The sequence below is a fragment of the Lissotriton vulgaris genome, chromosome 10, assembly GCF_964263255.1.
Source record: "Lissotriton vulgaris chromosome 10, aLisVul1.2, whole genome shotgun sequence".
NCBI classification, from domain to species: domain Eukaryota; kingdom Metazoa; phylum Chordata; class Amphibia; order Caudata; family Salamandridae; genus Lissotriton; species Lissotriton vulgaris.
In genome coordinates, this window is record NC_141698.1 from 890,471,109 (window position 1) to 890,483,507 (window position 12,399).

At 39.9% G+C, this 12,399-nt stretch overlaps 1 protein-coding gene across 2 annotated transcripts in view; it reads left to right on the forward strand.

The window, feature by feature from the left end:
* ANKIB1 (ankyrin repeat and IBR domain containing 1) overlaps positions 1-12,399 on the forward strand; it is a 429,345-nt gene that overhangs the window by 395,618 nt on the left and 21,328 nt on the right. For both annotated transcript variants that reach the window (XM_086941850.1, XM_086941851.1), the window contains exon 19: positions 3,552-3,595. In XM_086941850.1, coding sequence (XP_086797976.1) covers positions 3,552-3,595 — 44 coding nt within the window. The remainder of the gene's footprint in view (positions 1-3,551; positions 3,596-12,399) is intronic.

The window sequence follows — 12,399 nt, forward strand, 5'->3', positions numbered from 1 at the left end:
AACGACATGTCACAATACTTGTGAAATATCAGGTTTATTATTCCCGTTTTACTGGTTTGACACTAGATTAATGTTCTACCGCAGCTTATGATTAGTGGGTGTTCCACGAATGGTGTTACAACGTTCACAGATGCCATCTGTTCATCCTACCCAGACGCTCATCAGCTGAGTCATAATACATTTATATATCGGGCTAATTGGTACTACCTATCATCACGCTGGGACCTCGGTAACTTATTTGATATGAGAGTTTGTCTAGTACTGACGGATTTTCTTATTTGACTCTCTTTTTTATAATCTTACCTTGGCAACATCTCTACTCTGGAATCTGATGCACGCTGCACTCTGTATATATCTATGTTCACTTCTCTTGGTTGATGTTGCCTTTGTACAACTTTACATTTAATATCTACCTAATGGTTTTTACATTTGATAAATGCCTTTGAACATGCTTTGTTTGTATGTCGTTTTTATTAGACACTGATGTTTATATTTCAAATATTATGCCAAATTTGTAGACATTCCTCTATTTTGCACAAAACCAAAATCATGTAATTGAATTACCCCGTTTCCCTATAATATCTTGTTATCTCTGGGGCCTCGACAATTGCTGCATGACATAGCTTTTACTACTACCTGTTTGGTGTTACATGCAAACCTTATTTATCATTATGGATGACTTGTTCTGTATATATTTATGTGCTGCATTTCATAATTTTTTTACATTTCTTTTCCATTATTTCAATACTTCGTTCTCAATATTATTTTGGGTGGGTACGGTTGACCCAATGCTTATACCTGGGTTCTATTTTCTTTATTGGTTGTTTTAGTTTTGGTTGGGTCATCCCTAGTACACAATTCTAGGATGCATTCTTCACTGACTTAATTATTTTGGTTTCTTTTTTAATTAAGTACAATTTGTCAGCCATGAGAAAGCTCCTGGCCTGCACGCCGGGAGGGGGCGAAACACGAGTTGGCTGTTAACGTTTCATACATCTTGGTTCATTGCTTGAAACCAACACTTTAGTGTTAGTAAAATTGCTTCGCTTAATTAAAATATTTAGACCTATTAATCTATAACCTCAGAAAATATGTAACTCCTCGACTTATCCTCTAAATTTTCTATGATTAAATAAATCTGTTGGACTATAGTGCTAAAGTCCCTTAATTAGAGTGCGAGCAGCGAAAGGACACTAATAAAGACATTGATCAGTACTTGGTCCATGCTCGATGGAAGAGACAAACAGACAGAGATAGAAAGTGAAACAGGCAAGCACTGACCAATTAGAAGCAGGAAAATGAGTGACGATAAAGCCAACTTATGGTAAGTAATTACTGGGCTCTAAGCCCCCTTCAAGTTTAAGTTAACAGAAGATCTGTTTCAGGTGAGACCTAGAAAATTGACAGTAGTCGGGACATACCACTGAAAAAAATTCTGTGGTTCAGGGCATGTATACTACCCTTGAAATACTTCAAGTGCCTATTTTCCCACAAGCAGTCAGCTGAATATCACGCAAAATGATCAGAAAAGTGTTTTGTACCAAATCACTGCAGCAAAAGAAATTTAAGATATTTGCCTTTGAATTATTAGCTTCTGGATTTTTGTAAATAGATCATCGAATTACAGAAGCGTGACCAGCGAGTACCACCCAGTTACGATATCATTGGAGAACACAATAGTCAGAGCTTTTTTTTTCAGTGAGTAAGAAACATAAATGTTACCAGAGAGAAAATGGATGCTTCCAGCAACACACACAAGAATGCAGCAGCACCAGCTTCCACCCTTCCTAGTCACAGTTCCTTACTGGCTAACGGGCATTTCACTGACAACCTCTAATTGCAGCAGGCCGTTTCTGGAGCTGGATAACAGATCTTGTACATTGCACTTTTCCTCAACATTTGGGGTTTACATGGATTGCAGCAGTGGTGCATAACCATTTGCCCTGTTGAACAAGTGCAAAAAAATACCACCTACAGAACAGTTCAAAACAGACCTTTTGCACTGGACGTTTGGTCCATATATAAACAGAAGTTTCCATTTGCATTTGTGTCACATATGCAATCCAGGAATGTCTAGGTAATACTGCCCACAGTATATTATTCTGAACTCTCTCTTTAAATACCCTTCTTGTCCCAAAATCATCAATTGTGGATTTGTGATGTATTGTTATTTTTTTCCCTATTATCTGTGTCGGGAACTTGATTCTCTAGGTGCATCAGGCCAGTTTGAAAATGATCCTTGCCTCTGACTGGGGTTATATAGTCAAGTTTCCTTGTTAATGAGCTGAGTCTTACTGTAGGAAGGTTATGGGAAAGGGTAATTTGTTTTTGGTTTTTAAGATTTTTTTTCCCAGAGAACTCTAAAATATAATTTAAATAATGCTTTCGACATTTACACACACAGACGTAACTGATAGGTAACATCACCATCATGTGTAAGTGTTGCAAAATAGCGCTAATATTGCACACCTATATATAACTTCAAAAGAACCGTTGATAACTGTGATTATTCTTATGTATTTTTTTTTTAAGGATTATCCACTGATGAAGAAGCTGTAGGTCTAAAAAGAGATTGGGAGTTAGTTACCTCCGTGCAATCTTCTTAAACAGATTTGAGAGCATGCTTTGAAAAAACGCTTTATGTTTAATGAGCATATACAATAAACCAATTTCATCTTTAATGAGCAATTTCTTGAAAATTGCTAGTATGAAAACATAAGAGGTGACACTGCTTAGTAGTTCTAGATAGTATCACTTGTTCTGAAATCTGTCCCTTCTGGGGTTCTGTTACCACAGAGATTCTTTCAGTGCCTAATACTCAAAATAGTTACGCTGGGGGTCCAGAGCAAGATCGATTTTTTCAAAACTCAAAACGAGTAACCAGCAGCATCTGGTGCTGGCTAGGAGTGATATTTCCCAGAAATGGGGTAGCAATTAAATCCTAAATATTGATAGATGGAGAATATGCACGAACTGGCATATGACCATGGACAAATCTATTTACTGGATGTGCTGCTGTTTGAAGAGGTGGTAAAATATTTGCATGTGATGGAGAGATGCCGGATTGTGGTGTGGTTAGCTTACCATTTCTATTTGCAGAGCTTTGGTTATTGGGAGTAGGTGTATAATAGATTGGTGGGGTATCTCCAACCACAGTGTTGCTACAACTGAATTTACATAAATGCTCTAATACCAAACTCTTGCTTTTCAACTCCGATTTGGATCGCACAGGGTGGGTCTGGGTGAAGACATGGTGTACTTTCTTGTAATTTCTGTAACTTCACCAAAAATACATTTAAAACATGTTTTGGTTTGAAGGCCCAGGATAATCTGAACTCAGATCCTGCATTAGAAAAGTCAATTAGAAAACAAAACATTAGTGTTTTTCATACTGTGCATCTAATTGGATGTTACTATGAATTAAACATTCTCATCTCTTTGCAATGCATAGTTGTCCTAAATAGTAACGATATTGTATTCTTTTGCAAACCTACCTTGTTATGGAAACAAATCTAGTCAATCATATTTTTTTACATGTTTTATTCTAACAGATACACAAGAAGGCAGTGGGAATAGAAGACACGGGATGTCCATGGTGAGTTCAGCTTATTTGAGTACTCAGCACAGCTCTTGTTTTTTTTTACTTTAACGCTGCCATCACTCTGAAAATCAGGAATCCCTTTAGGTTTCCATCTAGGGACACTTCCCTTTCTCTTTTTTATCACGTCTTACAATATTTTCCTTGATCGTGTGTTTTGCCAAATGCTTTTTGTGGTACCAGGAGAGAAATCTATGTTAAAATCTTATTCCATAATATATGTTTACGTGTGATAATACCCCTCTCCTTGTGATGTATACTGGTTTTCAATTTTTGAAAATTCATGTCGGCTCTGGCTAGAATTGATGGTGTCCAATAATTTTTCCTGTTCCCAGAAATGATCCATTGTACCCATACTTACTATCCACGTGTCTGGAGGCATAACCTTTTCAGTTCAAACAACAGCTGGTCTTCTGCCTGGAATGTGATTATTGCCCAGACAGCTCATGCTCCTGGTTTTCGGCTGTGTACTATTTCAGAGTACAGTTACAGAAGGTTTTCATGGCTGCTCGCACTTTCTGCAGACTTCTGAGGTATTGCCACTTGATATATCCCAGCCCTCTTCAGACGTCTGGAGTACGGGCTGGGGAAAGGCTGAGGTTTGGCAACTGTGTTAGCCATGCAATGATTTGTGGGTTAGCTCACTTATCAGGTAGGTACTGAGGTGATGTCTGGCAAGAGAGTGACAAAAAATTAGATGTTCCAAACTAACACCAGACTCTCTCTATGGCAGGAGATTTCTTTGGTATGTATACTTATGCCAGCAGATTTCGCCTAATGAGCATTTGTGAAGCCTAATCAGAATTAGTCAAATATTGGTTACCCCAACCAATGATGAAAATGGAGGTGAGATTACTACAGGCTTGCTTTTAAATACCATTCAGATAGCAGGGCTACTTGAGAAGGGCCCTGACATCACAGATGATCTGTTCTTTCCCCATCTGAATACATCACATGCATGAAATGATTATATATGAGGGAGTAATAGTGACTTGTATAAAAAGACACATTCTTCAGTCAGTAGCTTGACAATATGGCACTGTTAGGCTCAGATATTGGGGCATAAGAGACTCAGATCCTCATGATTCTTTGATTACCTTTTCAGAGTGATCCTAACAGCAAAGAAATCAAGAGGAAATTAGATAAATACTTTTCCTTAAATGATAGCCCTGGTTGGCTGCAACCAGTCATATAGAAATAGGTGCAGACAGGTCTTTAAGTGAGATGAAGAAGTAGGGGCTCTCTATAAAGGAACATGTCAAATAAATTTCTGTGATTCCCATAGTGTGCCAACCGACAGTTATTTTGGTTTACTGGTTTCTCTGTGAGATGTAATTGTATCCAGATAAGTCACATAACTGATCTATGCCTAAAACCTTTCACTACGATTGGCTTTGTTAATGGGTGTTAGCTGGTTAAAGTAAATGAGTAACAACAATGATTTGTTATAAATAATTAACATTGGAAATGTTTCAATTCTGAAATAGTGAGTCTGTGAATTAAATAGCATTGAGGCCTGTGGAAGGGGTTTTGGCATTCAGTTATGTGTGCTTTATGTTAGATATGGATCCTCTTTTTCACTGCATATCTTGTCCATCTGCACATCTGTAACCACCTCTCTTTCCTCTTCAGCATCCTCTTTTCACTATTCCCTGACTGCACTTCCTTGCATCTGTCACTTCATTGCCTCCAAGCACACACTGCACTCCCCCAAATTTAAGAGCTTTATTTTCTTTTACTTTTGCCATGCAAATATGTTGACATCTGTGCGCCCCTTTACACACACATCCACAGAATTTCAGTTACAAATAGAATACATAAACATTATTCTATGTGCTCTGCAGAGAGGCCAACCGACTGACACGTGCTTTGTTTGGCTTCAGCCTTAGCCCCTGCTAGCTCAATCAAAGCCCTTCATAAGCACCTGGCATTGCTCAAGCCTCAAAGTAAGCACAGAAAAAAATACAGATAAACAACAACATTATAAAATAGCTAACTCTTTCGGAATTCAAGATTAAGTAAAGTATGAGAAGTAAGAGAGGAACTAAATGACTGAAATGTATTGCCTCAAAGTTTTTAACATTCATTGTTTGCCCGTCAATCCATGTTTTTGGCATCAATGTTAACTTAGGGGCATGAAGCCACAGACAGTTTTAATTTCATACATCAGAGAACTGTCCACTGTAAGCACATATTACTCACCTTGCTTGACTTGGATATTTGGATCCACTTTGCAAGGGAACAAGAACGAACCCTGCTCGTTATTTGGATCGATATCACAGTGGAACAAATGCTGCAGCTCCACTCCTAATGGGACCAGCTACGTACAGTCAGGGCCTGGGTTGTCAAAGTGGGGGAGGTTAGCGTGATGAGGGCTCTCAGCATAATATACATAACACAACATTAGCTTGCAAACACTTGCCGTTACAAAGAACAAGGCACCGGATCAGATGTGCTTGCATTCACACTCGCATATGACGAAAGGGTGGGATCTAAGCCTTTTAATGACGGCGTCTGAAGACACGCAGGGATGAAGTCTCCCACGCCCGAAACCAGGGCTCTAATTGCGCCGCTGGCCTGCAAAGTGCATGTAACCATAGACCAAATGGCAATGAAGGGCTTTAAACCAGAAAGCCCAGCATCCTGCATCATCATTTCTGAAAGTTGATTTACTGCCCGTCTTCTGTCTCCTGCTTCAGAGCAAGGCAGGGCAGGCAGTCTGAAACACACAACCCAGCCCAGACATAAATACATTGATTTACTTGGAGATCGTATCTCTAAATAAACCGACCTATTTAATATGTTGTTATGTAAATGTGTAGGAATTTCAGAGGGGCGCAGCCCCACAGCCTTTATGGAGAAACTGCCCCTGCCTACTACGCAAGAGTAAGTACCAGCATTATCCACTATATATTGTGACAACAAACAATTGGGGCTGGTTTCTAATTGCAGTATATTGTTAAGTCCTTTTTGAGACCATAACTCTATTAAGATAGTTGAGATGTTGTGAATGAAAAGGTCCAAGTGTTCTCTCCCTGGAGGTAATGCCCTCTTTCTTTGGTGGTAGGACGCTTCCTCGAGGTTTGGACATTCCTTGCCTCTATTATAGGTAGTTGAGAATAGGTTGAGTGCATCCTCCTATTAATATTTGTAATTCCAATGTATTGCTGTCATATATAGAGACACTTTAGGTCTTGTATTGTTTGCAGTGATTTTCTGTTTTATTTTCAAATAAAGATTTTCATCATGCTTCAAATGTTTACGTTATCGATTAGTAACTTTTGGCAGCCAACACGTGATTCGCTCCCCAGTGGCTTGTAGGCCTAGGGCTTTCTCAAAGCCCCAAAGAATGATGAATATCAGGAGTCCCAAGGTCCAATCAGGGGTAAGGTAACCGCTACCAAGTGTTGTTAGATCATACATGATCCGTGTTTAACAAGACACGTGTTGTCGAGGAGTTAAAATTTAGTTTACTGAGGTGAAGTGGAGAGTATTTAAAAGATTAGTAATTCATTCTTGAGATAAGCGAGCGAGGGGACGAAAAACAAAAATACATGTAGAGTGAGCGTGCTGGCACAAGCAAAAAGTTTACTATATATGTGTTAAACACTTTTTTCAATTGCTTCATTCACCGTGTGTTAACTTAGTGAAAGTAGTGGATAACTGCAGATGTACAAATTTCTTATTCATTCTTGACTCCTTGCACATCATGTTATAATTAAGTGCAGTTTAGCATTATCAGTGCTCATTGGCCTTAACGGAGTATGTGAACATTGTTAATACATTTTCATGCCTACATTCGTGGGAAAGCATTTTTTCAACATGTTTTCAAACGTATTTTAAGACACAGAATACCTTCAGTAATCTTTGGAACATCATTGTTGTAAAGAAATACATATAATGCATTCAGAAAAAAGTATCCACTGGAGAATTTAAAGAGAAATGCTTATCTGAGTAAAAAAGAAACAGAGTAACATTCCATATTATTCTACTGGATTTGTCAATAATGAATAATCGTAGTTAAAGTCGACTAATAGTCAAAGTTTTAATCAATCAGTCAGGGAATTGTAAGCGCTCAACTCACCCGTGAGGGTCTCAAGGTGGTGGGGGAGCAGATCTTTCTTGCTGAAGAGCTAGGTCTTGAGGGTCTTCCTGAAGGTGTTCAGGTAGGGGGCGTGTCTGATATCCCCCGGTAGTTTGTTCCAGGTCTTGGCCACGATGTGAGAGAAGGATCTTCCGCCTGCTCTGGCTCTGTGTATGCGTGGGGTTTTGGACAGTACGCGGTTGGAAGATAGAAGGTTTCTCTTGGGTACATGGAAGTTGATTCTGTCGTTGAGGTATTTGGGTCCGTTGTTGTTTAGGCATTTATAGGCGTGAGTGAGGATTTTGAAGGTGTCTCTTTTCTCCACAGGGAGCTAGTGGAGTCTTCGTAGGTGTTGGCTGATGTGTTCATGCCGGGAGATGCTGAGGACGAGTCTAGCGGCAGTGTTCTGTATTGTCTGAAGTTTTCAGAGTAGGGACTTGTTGATGCCGGCATAGATTGCGTTTCCATAGTCTAGTCTGCTGGTGATGAGTGGGGTGGGAGGGATCCATTTGAAGGTCTTGCGGAGGATGCGGATGGTGTTGAAGCAAGCAAGCTCTGATGATACTATTTTATTTTTAACCTTAAAAAATTATCTTTGCATGCTGATTTGTATAATTATTTGCCCTTGAAAAATAAGCCAATAACTGTGTTCGTGTATTGAATTTTGAGCTTGAATACTCAAAAATTGTAATCGGGTTGTTCAAGTTAGTCTACTAAGTTTAAAGGATTGCAAGTCTAAAAGAAGCATTTGAAATTTTGGAGCATAAAACATATTGTGGGCATCAGTAAGCTATATATAGGGCAACGTTTTGATGGTCAGACCAAGTTTAACGTTAATAATCTGAATTATTTTGAATATTTTAGTATATACAATGGTAATCCTTATGCGTGCATGAATATGACTTTATTAAGTTCCTTACTCAGTGAAGCGACGTGTTGGAACAAGTCCTGGGATGAATTCTGTGTATTTGGCGGCATCTCAAATGAGCACAATATTTATAAAAAAAAAAAGAGAACAAATGAAATTCAAGCCCTGGTATAGATTACATGGAACTAGCCGCCATTTTGTAATGGTTATTTATTAAACTCTGTTCTTAATATTCATAGATGGTGCTTTTGTCAATTCGGGATTTACCCATTTAATGCTATTGATTGGCACAGTAATGGCTAATTATTGAGTATTTCATGTTGAAAATACATTAGCTTCATAAAAGTGTAGCCCTTTGGGTCACCTCGCTTAATGTCTCATCGCCTGATAAACTGCTGAAATATTTTGAACGATATTAGAACCGTTTATCCCCTAATAATTTCAATTATTTACGAAACATCTGATTATAATTGCAATCCTTGCCAGATTTGTCTGTGAAAAGACAGGCTAATTTCGAATCATAATTTAAGGTGTCAAGTTCCAGTTGCCACATTTCAATGGCTTTATATTGAGCTTTATTTATGGTTTTGTCATGGGTTTGTCAGCTAAAGGTATACCTGCTTGATTCTGATAGTTAGCAGATATTATGGCTAACAATATCATGTTGAATATTAATAATAGTAAAGGATTAGTCAAATTTTAATCCGCTTTGGTCAGGTATATAGAAATTAAGTGCTGTCTAGGAGGGACATGATAGATTGCATAGGGAAAGAAATAAAAACTTAAGCTTATCTTTAGTTTGGAAGACTAAGGAGAAAACGTTGTGAAATTCCAAATTAGGTTAGATGAGCCACATATACAAGCATTATAGATGGGGTTCAGATGTTCAGGGGACTTAAAGAGATGAAGACAGTAAAAAGAATAAGGAAAATAAAGAGAAATTCGGGAATCATTGGAAAAAAACTATACCAATCAAAACAACAATATACAATTGTACAATTGCAAGAGATAGGTAACTAGTATAACAAGTGTAGAAGGACTGCACTATTTTACAAAGAGAAAGAAAAAAAATAAAGAGTTGAGCTCAAAAAGAAATATTGAAGTTGAAAACAGAAAATCACTGCAAACAATACAAGACCTAAAGTGTCTCTCTGTATATGACCTAAATAAATCGAAATTACAAATATAAATAGGAGGACACACTCCACTTATCCTCAACTACCTATCAGGATAGTTGTTGGCCTCCATCATTCTGTAAAATCTGCCTCCCATCATGATCCTACAGAGAGAAATAATGACAGAAGGAGGAACCAGCATATGTTGGGAGAATCTTGATCCCGCCTGTGTGTTGCAGCTGGTGATTAATGCTTCACTTGATGATTTCTTTTTATGCTTAGAGGACAGATTTGGACCCACTGACATCTTAACAGCTTATACTTCCATCACAAAGGTCATAACTCATTCCTTAAGGGTATTTACTCACTTCAGGGTGTCTTGAACACCCAATTAGTCGCTTAGCAGATCCTGTAGAATTATTATATCGGAATTTACGTACCATATTGAAATGAGTACCCCCTGGATCAGAATGAATTAACTTTCTTTATAGCGACTTACAAAAAAGACCATCTTGGATCCATAAAACCTCTATTAGAAATAAAGGTTGGGAGGAACACATTTGAGCTGGTATTCATAAGGATACTGCTGCTTTCTGGAAAGTAGTAAATCTTGCTTCCTCTTCTACGTCATTGGCCTAGTCTAATTTAGATACTCGTTTTGTCACGGAGAACTGGTTATGTCGTTTTTCTAATATTTTATATTGGGCATCCCAAATACATGATGACCTGTAGTCGTACCAGTGACAACAACTTGACTATTAGCTTTCTTGAGGTAGTAGAGGCAATAAATTACAGTTCAGCAAGTGAAGCCTCAGGTCCTGATGGTGTTCCATTGGACCCACACAAATCAATCTGATGATGCTGGCCTCAGTTTTCACCAGTGTATTAAATGCTACCTGTAAATTGGTTATACCTACCTCTTGGGCACAGTCCACAATTACCCTCAAATTCATGGCTGCCAACTGAGGGGATCCATTTTGATCTATTTTGTTAAAGTGGCTGTTGGACTTGGCCCTTTTTGCATAGTCATCCCTGAACTTTTTGCCTTCCTGCTGGTATTTTTTTCTGTCCTGGTGTTGGTGGTTTTAGGACTCTGGGCACTTGATCACTGCTGTCCAGTGTAAAGCGCATGTGCGCTCTATGGTAAATGTGGTAAGATTGGTCTACACCTGTTTGCTGTATTTAATTTACCTCTCATTTCCCACCCCACGCTGCTGTGTCTGGTGGTGACCCATGAAGACTGTGGGACCATCAGAGACTTCGCCCTGTGATCCCTGAGGCAGGAAGACAAGCAAGATTGCACCTGTCTGTAGGCAGGCCTCCAGTGAGGAAAGGGAGAGCCCCCTTGTTGCCTTGAAGCCACCGGAGATCGCACGGCATGGCGAGGAGACCGGAAGAGTCTGGAGAGGCCCCAGTGAGTAGGGCCAGTGAGGAAGCTCTTTGCCTTATTGGAACACTCTTTGCCTTATTACAGTTGCGCCACATGGTCGCGGGCAATTGCATGCTCATCTCCAGCATAGGGGGCCATCCACCTTTGAAGGAGATAGGGTTGAGCTGCAACCCCAGCACCCTGTGCATTACGCACGTTGTTTTTTCTGCATCGACAGCCAGGAGGGGCCCGGTTGGAGGCCCTGAGTGAGGGGAAACACAGAGGTAGGAGAGCCCTGACTTTGTGGGATCGATGGCAGTACAGGGACACCCAAGACAGGCCCCTGAGGAGCAGACCAGTCGGCCTGGTGTTCACCTTGTGTGTTGGTCAGGGCGGACAGTTCTCGGGAGATGTGTGCACCTTATCAGTGTTACTTTGGTGGAAGGTATGCCTAATATGTTTATGCATAATGCGTTTATGCTAAGTTCCTCTTTCCAGTAGATACCGGTTGTGTTTATTTGTACTGCTTGTGTGTTCTAATGGTGATGACAGTGGCCCGATTGGCCCTGTAATGTATATAACCCCCTGTAAAGTGATACCAAGTGCCAGGTGGCACAGTGTGTATGTGATTACGTTCTAATGTGTTTTATGAGTAATACAAAGGCTATTTTTGATATAACCTTGTGTGGAGTTTTTTTGTGGTGTGCCTAGTGTATCACTGCTGTGTGTGTGTTGCGCAAACATTGCCTCTGGGAGAAGCCTGACTTCTCGGCCAAGCTACCAAGGGGGTGAGCAGGGGTTATCTTTAGTGTGTAACTCCCTTGCCCTGACTAGAGTGGTGGTTTCTGCCTGACTTAGGCGCATGCCCTAGCCAACCATAAATCCCATTTTTAACATTGGCTGGATGGATTCTGTTGACTAGAAATACAGGTGTGGGCCCAATCAAATATTATCCTGGCAGAGATCCAGTATGGTTTAAAAGCTGGATTGGGCACATTAGAAGAGTGCCTAAAAATACATCTTTTAACCAGGGAATAGGTATTTGCAGAGCAAGGCTCTCTACCTACCCTTTATGGATCAGATGTTAGCCTTGAATGAATAGACAGGCCTAAGCCTTCATCCTTATTAGAATTCACGGGCTGTATCCAACATCGCTCGAAATCACAACCTTAACATCATCTCCTACGCCGACGACACCCAGCTGATGCTCTCCCTCACCAAAGACCAAGCCACAGCCAAAACCAACCTCCAGGAAGGACTGAAAGACGTCGCGGAATGGATGAAGCTCAGCCGTATGAAACTCAACTCAGACAAGACGGAGGTCCTCATCCTCGGACAATCCCCATCCACCTGGGACAACTCACC